The sequence below is a fragment of the Corvus kubaryi genome, unplaced genomic scaffold, assembly GCF_017639235.1.
Source record: "Corvus kubaryi isolate FWS band 111438036 unplaced genomic scaffold, C.kubaryi_AGA036_p1.0 37284, whole genome shotgun sequence".
In the NCBI taxonomy this organism is placed as follows: Eukaryota; Metazoa; Chordata; class Aves; order Passeriformes; family Corvidae; genus Corvus; species Corvus kubaryi.
In genome coordinates this window covers 9,136,244-9,148,531 of record NW_024581088.1, presented here as the reverse complement: position 1 = coordinate 9,148,531, position 12,288 = coordinate 9,136,244, and the positions used below count along the sequence as shown (strand labels likewise).

The 12,288-nt window shown below is 41.7% G+C and overlaps 1 protein-coding gene across 1 annotated transcript in view; it reads left to right on the top strand.

The window, feature by feature from the left end:
- Window positions 1-221: 221 nt before the first annotated feature.
- Window positions 222-12,288, top strand: part of BCAS3 (BCAS3 microtubule associated cell migration factor) — a 299,898-nt gene continuing 287,831 nt past the window's right edge. Inside the window, 6 exon segments of the mRNA XM_042026416.1 lie at window positions 222-1,079; window positions 1,082-1,183; window positions 1,286-1,373; window positions 4,124-4,178; window positions 5,534-5,606; window positions 6,417-6,523. Of these exon segments, the coding sequence (XP_041882350.1) occupies window positions 962-1,079; window positions 1,082-1,183; window positions 1,286-1,373; window positions 4,124-4,178; window positions 5,534-5,606; window positions 6,417-6,523 (543 nt within the window). The 5' untranslated portion in view covers window positions 222-961.

The window sequence follows — 12,288 nt, the reverse complement described above, 5'->3', positions numbered from 1 at the left end:
GGCCGGAGCGGGGGGCGGCGGGCAGGGCGGGCCCGGCCGCGAGGCCTGGGGGACCCCCGGCAGCTGCGGCCGGAAGGCGCGGGGTGTAAAGCGAGGGGCGGCCGGCGGGGTGGGCGCGCTCCGGGAGGCCGCGGCCCCCGCTCACCGGGCGGCGGCGGGAGAGAGGCCGGGCAGGTCGGAGTGTTTGGGTGTGGAGTTTCTCAATAGCGGCGGCGGAGGGTGCCCAGGCCGGCCTGGCCGCTGTCAGGGCTCCGGAGGGGCCGCTCAGCCCCGCCGTGGCAGCTCCGCGGGTGTCCCGAGCTGAGGCGCGGCTGTGCCGAGGCCCAGATCAGGAGCTAAACTCTGCTCTGGTGCTCCTTTCCCTCAGGGTGGGGTGTCACAGGGTGTTGGTACTCAGGGCACGGCAGGCGCAGGTGTCCGTGGGGTGATTTCATCCTTTCCGTGATATTTCGGCTTTCAAGGTTCCTCGGCGTGTGTGTCAGGCTGCTGTTGTGTTGATGAACGTTCTGTTGTTAATTATTATTTCGTTACTAATTTCTGAGTGGTTATCCTGCCTCCCTTAATGAGCTGGCCCAGGCAAAGTCTGCCCTGACGTGAAATGATGGTGATAACCCATACTACGTTTGGGATTTGGGTTTTTCTTTTACTTTATGAACAGGTTTGGGGTGGGGGGACCCAACAGAGCAGCCGAGGGGTTCACTGAAGAGCTGGCTGGGATCTGTGGTGCTCCTCAAGTGCCTGCTGCCTTTAGGAATGTTGCACAGCATTTTCCCCTGGAGAACAGAAGTGTGAAGGAAAGCTTGAGGATGGCACAAAAAGCTGACATCAAGCAGTAGAATGTGTGAGCTGCAGTGTAACCCCCACTTTCAAGAGTACAGTACACTGCAATTGTGATTGCACGTTATTTTTATATAATTATTTTCCAAGACAGCAGCCCCTTAGTAAATAGTGGGTTTATGTAATGGCGATGACAATTGTGTACTTGTACCACTATCATAGAATGGTTTGGGTTGGAGGGCTCCTTAAAGATCACCTACTGCAGTTTGAGATAATTTTGCACTTTATCATGCAGATCTGTGGTTGGTTGTTTTCACAAACATTCCAGTGATTGAAGTTGCCACTTTGGTGCATGATTTTCTTTTCCTTATTAAAAAAAGTGCTGTAAAGAGGCCTACAGGTCTGTGTAAGTGGAGTTTCTCTCTTACTGCCTTGAAGAATACATCAAGAAGTAATGTAATCAATAATGCTGTGGGGATTTTATTCAAAGTGCCTGTGTTTGTTGCAGGTGTGTGCCCAGGAACGATGGCCACAGAGTCCCCACGCCGCCCCAGTCGCTGCACTGGAGGAGTGGTGGTTCGCCCACAAGCTGCCACGTAAGAATCTTCTAGAAGAACAGCCCTTACTGAAATGGGTTTGATTTCCTTGTAGAAGAGCCCAGCCTGAGCTGGTTTGGGGCTTTTTCCCCCCAAAGCCAGCTTGTGTTGACACTGCAGTTTTGTTGCGTTGAGTGTTGTTGTCCAATAAAGTCAACACACGTGGCATTTCTGTCTCCTGGGTGCCAGCTGGCTCCCTAAGTGGGATGCTTTGCACTTGTATACCAAAGCTGTATATTTAAAAGCTAATATACTGCAAAGTTGTGTTGGTGTTTGCACCATTTTGCTGTACAAACATTGCAATGTAGAAAAGCGATGCCAACCTCTTCCTTAGGCCAGAGAGATGTGCCACACATGTTCCTTTCTTGCTATTCTTTTTAATAACACCTTGTCCCAGGAGTGGATATATTAAAACATACAAAACTTGTCATTAAAATTCTCCAGGCAGGAGAATTTGGATTCTTTTTCTTTTTTTTTTTTTTTACTTAAAAGAACAAAACCAAGCAAAAAGGAAGAAGCTCCATCCTTTTGGTCAGAGCACCTGACAGACAATTTTTGTGCTTGGGTATCCTGATTTTCACTGTGTTCTCATGGGGGTGCTCTCATGGCAGAGGAGCTTTTTGGCTGTAAGACAGCCTAGAAGATTTATGGTCTTTTCTCTGTCTATTAAAGGAGTTTTGTAGCAGTTTTTCTTTCTTCCTTGGGATGCTGATGCTGCTGCAAAATGGCACCGTATGGAAATGTCCACTTCAGGAGGTGTTGCTGTGCTCTTGGAGATAATTCTGTATTTCCAGAAACAAGACTCACTTTATTTTTATTGGAGAGCACAAGAAACTGATTGTTGTAGCACAAAAAGTCGTGTTAGAGGTTTGTCTTGCAGCCGTTTTTTTAATGTGGCAGAATTCCTCAACAGATGCATTTCTCTCTGTAATGACATTTTCTTCAAAATATGCTTAAAATATTATAGAAAAACACTGTAAAAAGATGATTATCTGCTTTTATTTTTTTTAACTGTGGTGTCTTGTTCTTGAGGTACCTGTTCGTGCCTCAAAAATGTCACTCTTTGATGGATCTGTGTGTGCTCAGCACTCAGCAGCATTCTGCTGCTCATGTTAAGTTTCTATATCATTATTAAAAGAAGATTGGGCCTTTTTGTGGGTTATGTTGTTTTTAACCACTTTAAAGACATCTCCCTGGGAGTTTTTCAACTTCAGGAGAGATTTAGAGCACACACTCTGAATAAAACACCTCCTAAACATCAACTTTGGTTCAAGATGTGCTTGGGGAGAGGGGAAAAAAGTGCATTCCGTGAGCTGAACCACGAAGGCAGCATGACTCTGGCTGGTTGGCATTCCCAGGACAGCTTCAGACTCTGTGTTTAATACTCTACCTGTGGCCAGGCATTTTAATAAAGGTCTGCAGGGGCGGTGTGGGTGACCTACATAAATCAGAGAAGAATCAGCACAGAAGAAACCACAGCTTGTTTGTAAGGCCTCAGCCTAAAGCGGTGGGACAAACTGGGATGCAGAAATCTTGGGATTGCTGAGCAAAATCTGGTTTGGTTGTGGGCTGGAGTAGGCTTTTGTGAGTGTAAAACTTTATCTTTTAGATTTATCTCTGTTTTCAAAGAGTTGTTGCAGCATTTGGGTTCAAGTATCTTTTGTATAGTTGTGTGTAGTGCTAAATTCTCCAGAGTGCTTCATTTTTCAGTGCTAAACACTCCTGTTTTTATTAAAACAATCTTGCACAGCTTCAGAAAAAAAGCACCTTTGGGCATTCAGAGTTACTAATTTTCAGTTCTCCTTTGTTGCTATGAGAAATCTTGAGTTAGCACAGGAAAAATTGTGACAGCATAAAAATTAATTTCAGGGCTGCCAAAGCTGTTGCCTAAAGAAAACCTAAAGCCTTTTCTTAGATAGTTTCAGACTTTCTGAAGATAGTTCTTGTTGCCAGTGTCTCTCAGTGCTCCTCATGACACAAAGCACCAACTTTCTGCATGGTTTCAACGCCATCTGTGTGTGCTGCGCTCAGCCCACGCTGTGGTTACTCAGCAGTTACACAAGGGACTCACCACTCGTGTAAGCTACTCAAAGCATTAGTTCAAAGCTGCCCCAACAAATGTATCTTGCACTATAAACTATCCTCAATCGATGCTGCTAATGAACTTCCAAGAAGGAATAAGCTTCCCAAGCTATAAAATCTCATCTGAAAATACCCCTCCTTGCTATTCTTAGGGAGCGTTTTGTTCCATCCCCTGCCCCTGAGCACTGCCACGTACTCCAGCATTGTCCATCGTGCACAGGAGCTCTGGAAGTTTGCTTGTCCCACCAGGAGAGCTCCAGTCGTTGTTTAAATCCTCATTTTCATGTTGTAAGAGCCAAATCAAGTAGAAAAATACTGAGGAATCATTTCCAAATCCCTGTACCACTTCAGGCCCCTCTGATGTGGAGAACATGGCTTATTCCTTGAATTTAGATTTTATACTTTGCCCCCAAGCAGTTATTCCATCAGCAGGTATCACTTAGCTTTTTTTACAAACTTTTATTACTTTTACTTAGTCCTTTCATTACTTACAAGCCACAATTTATATTATCAGAATTTGGCAGTAAAATTAAGTGCCTGCATTGCATACTTAGTATTTTGCTATGTGCTAAAGGTTGCCCATGTTTCCTTTTGCTGATCTGTCTAATTTAATGTATTCATGACCATTTCTGAACTCCTTTGGCTGAAATTCTCCTTCTGTTTTGCAGGGAACAGTCATACATGGAAAGTGTTGTTACCTTCCTGCAAGATGTTGTGCCACAGGTAGGGTGTGGATCTTTAAAACTGCTTCTTTCAGTGCACAAAGCAGTGTCAGGAATCCTCACTCTGCTTTGTAGATTTATTATTTCATCAAATAAATAAATTTATTATTTTAAAAGATATATATTTATATATTTGTTTATACTTATGTATAATAAATATGGCACTGGAATGGTCCCTTCATGGTTGCCCACGGGCCTCCCAGTAGCAGAAGGGAACTGATTTTGTTTAACTCTTTGGGAAAGCTGCAGTCCATGGTAGAGGAGCACTGCAGCTGATTGTACCTTCAGGAAATAATCTTGATTCTGATTCCAAGGATTATCTTGGTTAGTTAGTGTCTTGTTTCCTCATTAATTTCCTCTTAGGAATTCTCAGTGCATTTATTCTGTAATAATATAAAAACAATGCCCTCACTAATATCAATTTGTGAAATGAATTTTGGGCTCAGGGTTAAAATTAAACATGTTTAAGGTTTCAATTAAGAGGTTGCTGCATTTAGCAGCCTCCCATTCCCCCTCTCTGGTTAAAGGATACGGTCTGTGTTTTACTTTACATATCAGTTTGCCTTGGAAGGGTGGAATGTGATTTGTTTTGAAAAGTAAACCCCACATTTATTTTTTACATTTGTATTTTTAGTTCGTGTTATTGCTTTTCTGGCATGTATAAAGTGATTATACAAGATCTGTTCATATTTAATCCCAAATAGTGCTCAGTATTTTGTTATAATTCATTTGGCAGTGATGGTATTTCTGCTGTAGCTCACGTTCCTGCTACCACAGCTTCTCCTGAGGACTGTAAAACCTCCAGTTTGGAAACACTGCAAGTCTCACTCCACAATTTCTTTTTGTATCTCATCTTTTTATGGGAATCTGTAGAACACAGGACTGAAACATGGATCTGTTCTCCTGGAATTGCAGTTTATTCTCTATTAAAAGACTATATTAAAGTTGTCACAAATAGAACTGAAAGGTGTCAGTAACATAAACTGTGTAGTAAAGGTTTCTTTCTTTCCTCAGTCTGGCTTGCAGTGCTTTTAAGTGAATTAAAGAGAATTTTAATGATAAAACACCTCACGTGAGAACGTCCAACACTGCTGAAGTTAAAGATTGTAGAAGCCACTGTGTTTAATTTTATTAACTCACTGTGAGTCATGTGGCATTTCTTACCTGCCCCAGAAGATTGACTGTGATAAATATTCCTACATCAGTGACTGATTTTCAGCATGCTTATGTTGTATGAATACTGGTGACAATAAGATCCATGAATCATGTTTGTGGTTTTTAATTAAATTCCTTCTTACAGGGGGAGAAAAAACAGTGTTAAACTTCCTTATTTCAACCCTTTTGCTTTTTGTCCAGGCCTACAGTGGAACCCCACCAGAAGAAAAAGAGAAAATCGTCTGGGTTAGATTTGAAAATGCAGATTTAAATGGTATGGCTTCTTTGTCTCTCACTCGTTTTTGTGAGTGTTGGGTCCCTGTGCAATAATTCCAGTCAGCTTTCTCTGTAATAAAAGAATCATAAACATAATGATTTTCTTGAGTAAAACTCCTCTTAAATGACATTTTCAACCATAAGAGAATGAACAAAGCTCAATGAAAGCATGGAAGCATCAGAGACAGAGAAGATTATTTGGGGTGATAAAAGAGGATGTTTCCAGGCCCAGTCAGAACAGGCTGCATAAAATAAAACACAACATGAAGGATTCTGAAGAACATGCTAAAGAGTTTGGTTATATAAACCTGAAAATGGTTTGAGATTTTTTTAAAAATAGAAAGAAAACAAACCCAGAAGCAAACAAACCTTAACTGGCCTAAAACTGGCCTAAAGATGGCCATAAAGCCATGTACAGATTATAGGTAATTTCTAGTTCTAATAACCCTGATTTAGGTCCTCTCTCAGTCCATCCCTAACCTTCCTTTTAAAAAAAAGGGAGCAGGGATAAACAGGTGGAAGAGCTCAGGGCTGAATGGGGAATCAATCACCCTTTTCTCTTAGACCATGTTGCTATCCAGAAAATTTTTCTCTGCCATTTTAAATGTTAAAGCTTTCTCTTTGTGAAACTTCAACAATGATGTTTGCATGAAAGAATATATTCCAGTATTGGTCCAGCATAAAAATGTAAAGCACCTTGGTTGCTTTTAGTTCTAACAACTGAGGAGACACCATCTGGTGTTGCTGAGAGCAGCTGGGCTTGATCCTGACCTGCTAATAATGGCTCTGCTATTGAACCCCAATTCAGATACATCCAGGAATATGGAATTCCATGAAATCCACAGCACTGGGAATGAGCCCCCGTTGCTGCTGATGATTGGATACAGTGATGGGATGCAAGTCTGGAGCATACCTGTGAGTACAGAGCTCACCTCACTCCTTCCTTCTCCTTTTTTTGGTCTATGTTCTGTTATAACTTTAATATTTTACCTTTAATTTTTCCCATTGGAGTGGAAAGAGCCAACACTTCCCATCAGTGTCATATGGATTGTGTGTACTGTGCTTATCTTCAGATAATCCTGAGCATAGCTCAGACACTTCAGTTCGTGTGCCTTCAGATTTCTCAGGGCATTCCCATTTCAGGACACATTATTCCTGCTAAGTACACTTCCAGACTCAAACTGGGAGCAGTGTTTGCCTTTCTGGAATAGTTTGTAGCCCCAAAAAAAGACAGATTTGTTCTTTAACAGGAAGGAATAAGGGTGGAAAAACACCCACAGGATTTGTTTGTCCCAGGAATTCAAGTATGACAGTATTAACAGCATTTTACAATCACGTGTTTGTCATGGACATGATTTGCAATTTTAATTTTATGAAGGGCTCTGTGTGCATGTGGGTTTGATTTCGTGTTGTCATCCCCACCCCCTGGTTTGTGTTGCAGAGTGGTTTATGAGCACATGGTCTTCATTTGGGGAATTTCCCCCAAATTTCTTGAAATGAGAGAATGAAGCTGAATACAGTAGGTCATAAAATTCTGAACTTAGAAAAAGCAAAACGGTTCACAACACCTTGTCCTTCAGAATAAAGCAGAGAGGATGGAGTTCTTTCCCTTTGTAAAATACACCGTTTTTTCCAGAAATGTGTGCATTTTACAACTTCTTGGGTAGCTATGTAGAACATGTGTTTATATACCAGTAGCTTAGGAAATAATGTTAATTTATACAGCAAAATTTCAGTTAAATTGAGTTTTATGGGTGTGGTAGAGCTTCGCCCCCTCTTTATTGCATCTTGTTATCCTCTTGATTGCATCTCATTAGCTGGAATGAGGAAATAAGAAAGCTCCTGAACTTTGGCGTTTGAAAGAATGTTTAATAGAAATGGAGGGAGACCTAATATACTTCACTAAATTTCAGTATTTTGTAACCGTTTGCTAAAATTTAGGAACTTTTGACTGAAACTTGGGAACATTTCAGCCAAAATAGAGGGAATTTTCTCTCGCGTGCGTTACACAAAGCGCCCACACGGTGGCGCTGGGACACCGAGCTAAGAGCGGCAGCACAACCTCATCAATTAATTAATTAATTAATTAAGTAGGATACCCTGAGTATCACATCGGCTTGAGCGCAAGAATCCTTACAAAACACCCTGTTTTATCCAGCTGGAATGTTCTTATCCAAATGAACGCGTGTTTTCTAAAGAAAAAAAAAGACGTGTTGCCATGGGTGGAGTTTTTTCCTTTTTCTTTCTTTTTCTTTTCTTTTTTTTCTCTCTTTCTCCTTGTGTCTGGATGAGCCACAAGTTAGGCCACGGAATACCTGGTTTTGCCTTCTTCTCAGTAGGACCATACAAGCAGGCTGTCCTTTTTTTTTTTTTTCCCCCCCGAAGTATTTCACTTCTTCATAATTCCTAGCTTTTGATAGTATTTGCTATTTCAGGAAAACTAACAAAAATGAAATTGCAGGACAGCTTCTCTTAGTATTGTTCAACTTCTGCAGAAGTATGAGTTGAGGGGCAGTGCAGTGAAATGGAGAAAATGCCAAATGTGGAAACATTTTACCATCCGCCTTCAGAATGTCAGCTGTGGAGATATTGTATCACTTTGCCAGCCCTTCGTTTGTGTGCTCTGTGAAATTCTCAGAGCACAGCCAGGGAGGTGCAGCTTGGACCTGGGCGCTCCGTGTTAGTCCAACCTCAGCGTTGGAGTGGTTCCTCTGTTAGTGGAGATTTTCACAGAACAATAATCTTTAACATCAGTTTTAAATATCTTTACAGAGCAGCGTTTGTATATCCAACAAATTTGGAGGGAACATAAACTGGAGGGTTTTTTTCACATTGTTGTCTCTTCTTTGCATTTTTTCCCTTGCTTAGCCTGAGCACAATAAAACCTGGCAGTTATGTGATTGACTAAATATTTAAGAGCTTATTTGGCAACACTTTTTTGTGTCCTTTACTATTACACAAACCTTTCTTCTTGGCCCTGCTGACTATTTAGCTTGTAATTAAGCAATATTATTCCAGCTAAGAAAAGAAAACCCCAACCCTGCCTTCTCCAGCATAATCTGCAAAAGCAACAATCTGACATTTATGTGCAAATCTCCTCAGGAAGGCTATTATCTGTAGCATTGTGCTTTTTTATTCCTACAATTGGCCCTCTATTCAGCACTTAATAATGTGTTGCAGGCAGCAGGGTTTGTGTGTGAGTGATTATGAAGTGTTTATGACAGCTCCTAAGCCGACACTCGGGCTAATGGTGTTACATTGACTTGCCCACACCTCGCAGCCTTTCCCCAGCGCTGTGTCTCTCGCAGGCTGAGTGCTTTCACATTAACATCTCCTTGGAGGAAGATCTTTTGACTGCACGAGTGTGGCTCGCAAATGGGAGATACCATTAGGGCGCCTTCAAAGGGCTGGGGTGGTGTTTGGGGGAGCCTGGCCTTGGAAGTGCAGCCGGAGGCGCACAAGGAGCGGAAGGTGTCCGTGCGAAGGGCTCAGCTTTGATCTCTGCTCTCAAACGGGGGTGGGAAGGTTAAAAGTGGGCTTAAAATATGCCTGGCTAAGTGGGGAGGAATCTGGGAATATGACTAGGAGTTCCTATTTGATAATGGTGCAGCGGAGCTTTGTGTTTTGTTTGGAATTTGTTTTCGCTTCGCTCCCAGTTTCATGTTTCAGAGACGATTGGAACTGGTTTCTGCCTGATGTGGTTTCCAAGTATCTGTTCTAGATGTTCCTGTTCAGGGAATGCACGTTGGCTGCTTTTTTTATTTTTTTCGTTGTAGGCTGGGAATTTCAGAAGTAGAAAAATCATCTTAATTTAATGGTTCTTGTTACAATTAAAAAAGAAACTTATCTCATCCCAAGCTGCAATCCAAACCTCTTTCTAGAGGGAACCACTTCCATTTATCACTCGGAAAAATGGAGCAATGGCCTGACTTAGTGAACCTGAAAAATGCCTGAGGACTTTGCAAAACATCTATGCAAATCATTTTCTGAGGCTCTGGGTTTTCTACACTTGAAGATGCACCAGCGTGCGAGAAATACGGTTTTATAAAACTTCTGATTCCATTAGCACTGCCATAATTTAAAGTACTACGTGCAACTTCATCCTCAATCCAGTCGCTAGAGTAACATTCTTTGAGCATTAGATTCTTACAATCTCTAGATAATTACAGAGATTTGGATTGAATGGAAAAGCTGAGTGAATTTCTAAACTAAAGTGATAAAATGTGTTCATTTTCTTCCAGTCCTTCATTGCTTTCTCAGAAGCACCATGACTGGAAGTTGTCTTTAACCCCTACACAGCAATATTTGGTGGTGGTGTCTATCAATTGCTTATTATCATATTTTAACATCATATCATGATATCTTCATGTTTAAAACATGCAGCAGAATATTTAAAAACAGCCTTCTGATCGTTCCCTTTTCCTGTTACACATTCCCCAGTTTCCATTTCTAGAGTGGCACAGTAGGTCAAGCATTGAGTTCTAAACTCAAATTTCTGGTGTGTTTGGCTTTTTTTTTTTTTTTTTTTTTTTTTAGGTTTTTTTCACCATGTGAAAACCATTTTCTCTGGTTGAAAACTATTAGTTATCCTTGGTGTGAACAAAACTTTCTTTGTTCAGCTTTTTTTTTGTGGGTGCAAACTGGTGTACTCCAAACAATACAGCTCTGTCATCAAAAATTAACCAGTGCTGCAGATTCCTGGGCTGTCATGTTTTAAGCAATAGCTCAAGATGTCTTAAGTGGAGGAGAGAGCTCTTCTTCCTCCTCCTTTAATTGGAAGAGAGCAATGAAAACTTTGTTGGGGGATTTGAATCCTTTGCTTCCAGCCCTCCCTGTAGGTCTGGGAGTTGTGGTCGATCCCATGTTTTGGGAAAGCTGAGATGTTCTACCAGACCAGCTTGGAGCCGTCATTTTGGATTCACTCTTCCCTACAACGAGTACCTGGTGCTGCTTTTACAGCTTAATATCCAATTCTTGAAACCTGTTTGGAAATATTCTTGGCTTTTGGAATGGGAAAGAAAAACTTTTAAGAGCTCTGAGAGCTGCCACGGGGGCTTGCTACTTAGCTGGATCCAATCCAAAATGGCAGCCACAGCCTCGTTTCTCACAGGTGCTTTTTGAAGAATTTAGAGCTCTGTTTTCAATTCATGAGCTCTATTTATATTTTGTCTGTGCATGTGAGACTGTGGAGCTCGAGGGACTGGTAATGGGATGTGGAGCCTTTGGCTGAGAGTTGCCAGCCCACATCTGATCCAGGCTGGCCGTTCTCCCCTCAGTGTGCAATTCCTTGTCCCACTTGAGTTCCTAGTGGGATAAGTGTCCTATTCACAGGGAGGATTGGCTGCCTGAGCATGTGAGATAAGGGCTGGAGTGGCAGGAAGATCAGGCCACACAATCTCTGTCCCCTGAAGATGGTGCTTGCAGGCAGATTGGATCTGTGTGGCCTCAGCAATGAAGTTTTATGTTGTCCACAGATAAATGAAGGGCATTAGCATTAACCACAGTTCATTCAGGGGTTTATAAGACTGCAGATAGCAGAAGCTTCTGCTGGTGGTGGTGTTTGAAAGAAGTTCATTGGAATTCAAAGAAAATCTTGAACTCAAAGCCCTAATGCATTTTTCAGTGCCAAGCAAACCAAGGAACAACCAAGTTCTTACTAATTCATGACAGACAACAACAGGCAATGCCTTCTATGAGTCCCTGTCTCTACAGAACAGTTAAGGACACACAATTTAAATCCCCTAAAAAAGCTGTTACTTTATGAAACTATGCTAGATTAAATATTAGTGTTTTAATGTGATCCATGTTGTAGTGTCACATCAAGATTTTTTGGAAACTTTATTTGTGCCTGTTAGAGAATTTTGAATTTTCTTTACAAACGAGCTGCTGGTGGTTGGGTGGCATCTTGTATTTTCATTGCAAAGTCCCCAGTGGGGGTGTATCTTAAAATTTGCTCCTTTTTAGCTCCCAGGAGTCAGCAAGTGAGCTGTAGAGGCTGAACCCAAACCATTCCATGATTGAGAGTCCTACAGGGACTGAGCAAAGGACCTGTTAACCTACAGTAGTCTCAAAACAGGGGCTAAATACCTGTAATCTCATCTTTGTCACTGTTGGATCCTGTGGCTTTTGTTACTCCACTTAACCTTTCTGTAATTTTCCCCCAGTATAAAATAATAAATTATCTTTTACATAATGAATATTAATTATTCAAAAGTTAGTGCATTATATGCATGAGAAGAGCTGGGCTGGGATTTCCATGTTAAATGCTTCACTACAAACAAACTTCATTTGTACTTGGACATTTTAGGCTTTTCTTTGCAAGTCTCAAGTTTAAGCTCTACCAGGTCTTGGCACCCCAGGCTGGATAAACATGCTCCTGGAGTTCAGGATATTTAAGAGCAGAGCCTGAGTTAAGAAGGTTTGGCCTTCTCTGTGTATCTTCCTTTGGGGACTGGAACTTTGTTTGAAGTAGATTGGAGTTGGGGCTCGTGTGCTGGCAGATTTAGAAAGGAGAAGGAGGTGTCTGAGCTGGGCTGGGACATTTTATGGGGATCACTCCTTCCGTACCTTTGTTGTGCTGGTTCCTTTCCCTCTTGTTTTCATTCATAGCCAGAGATGTGCACACACGTGTGAAACAGCATGTTTATGATTTGGGGGAAAAAATCTTTAATTGCCAATAA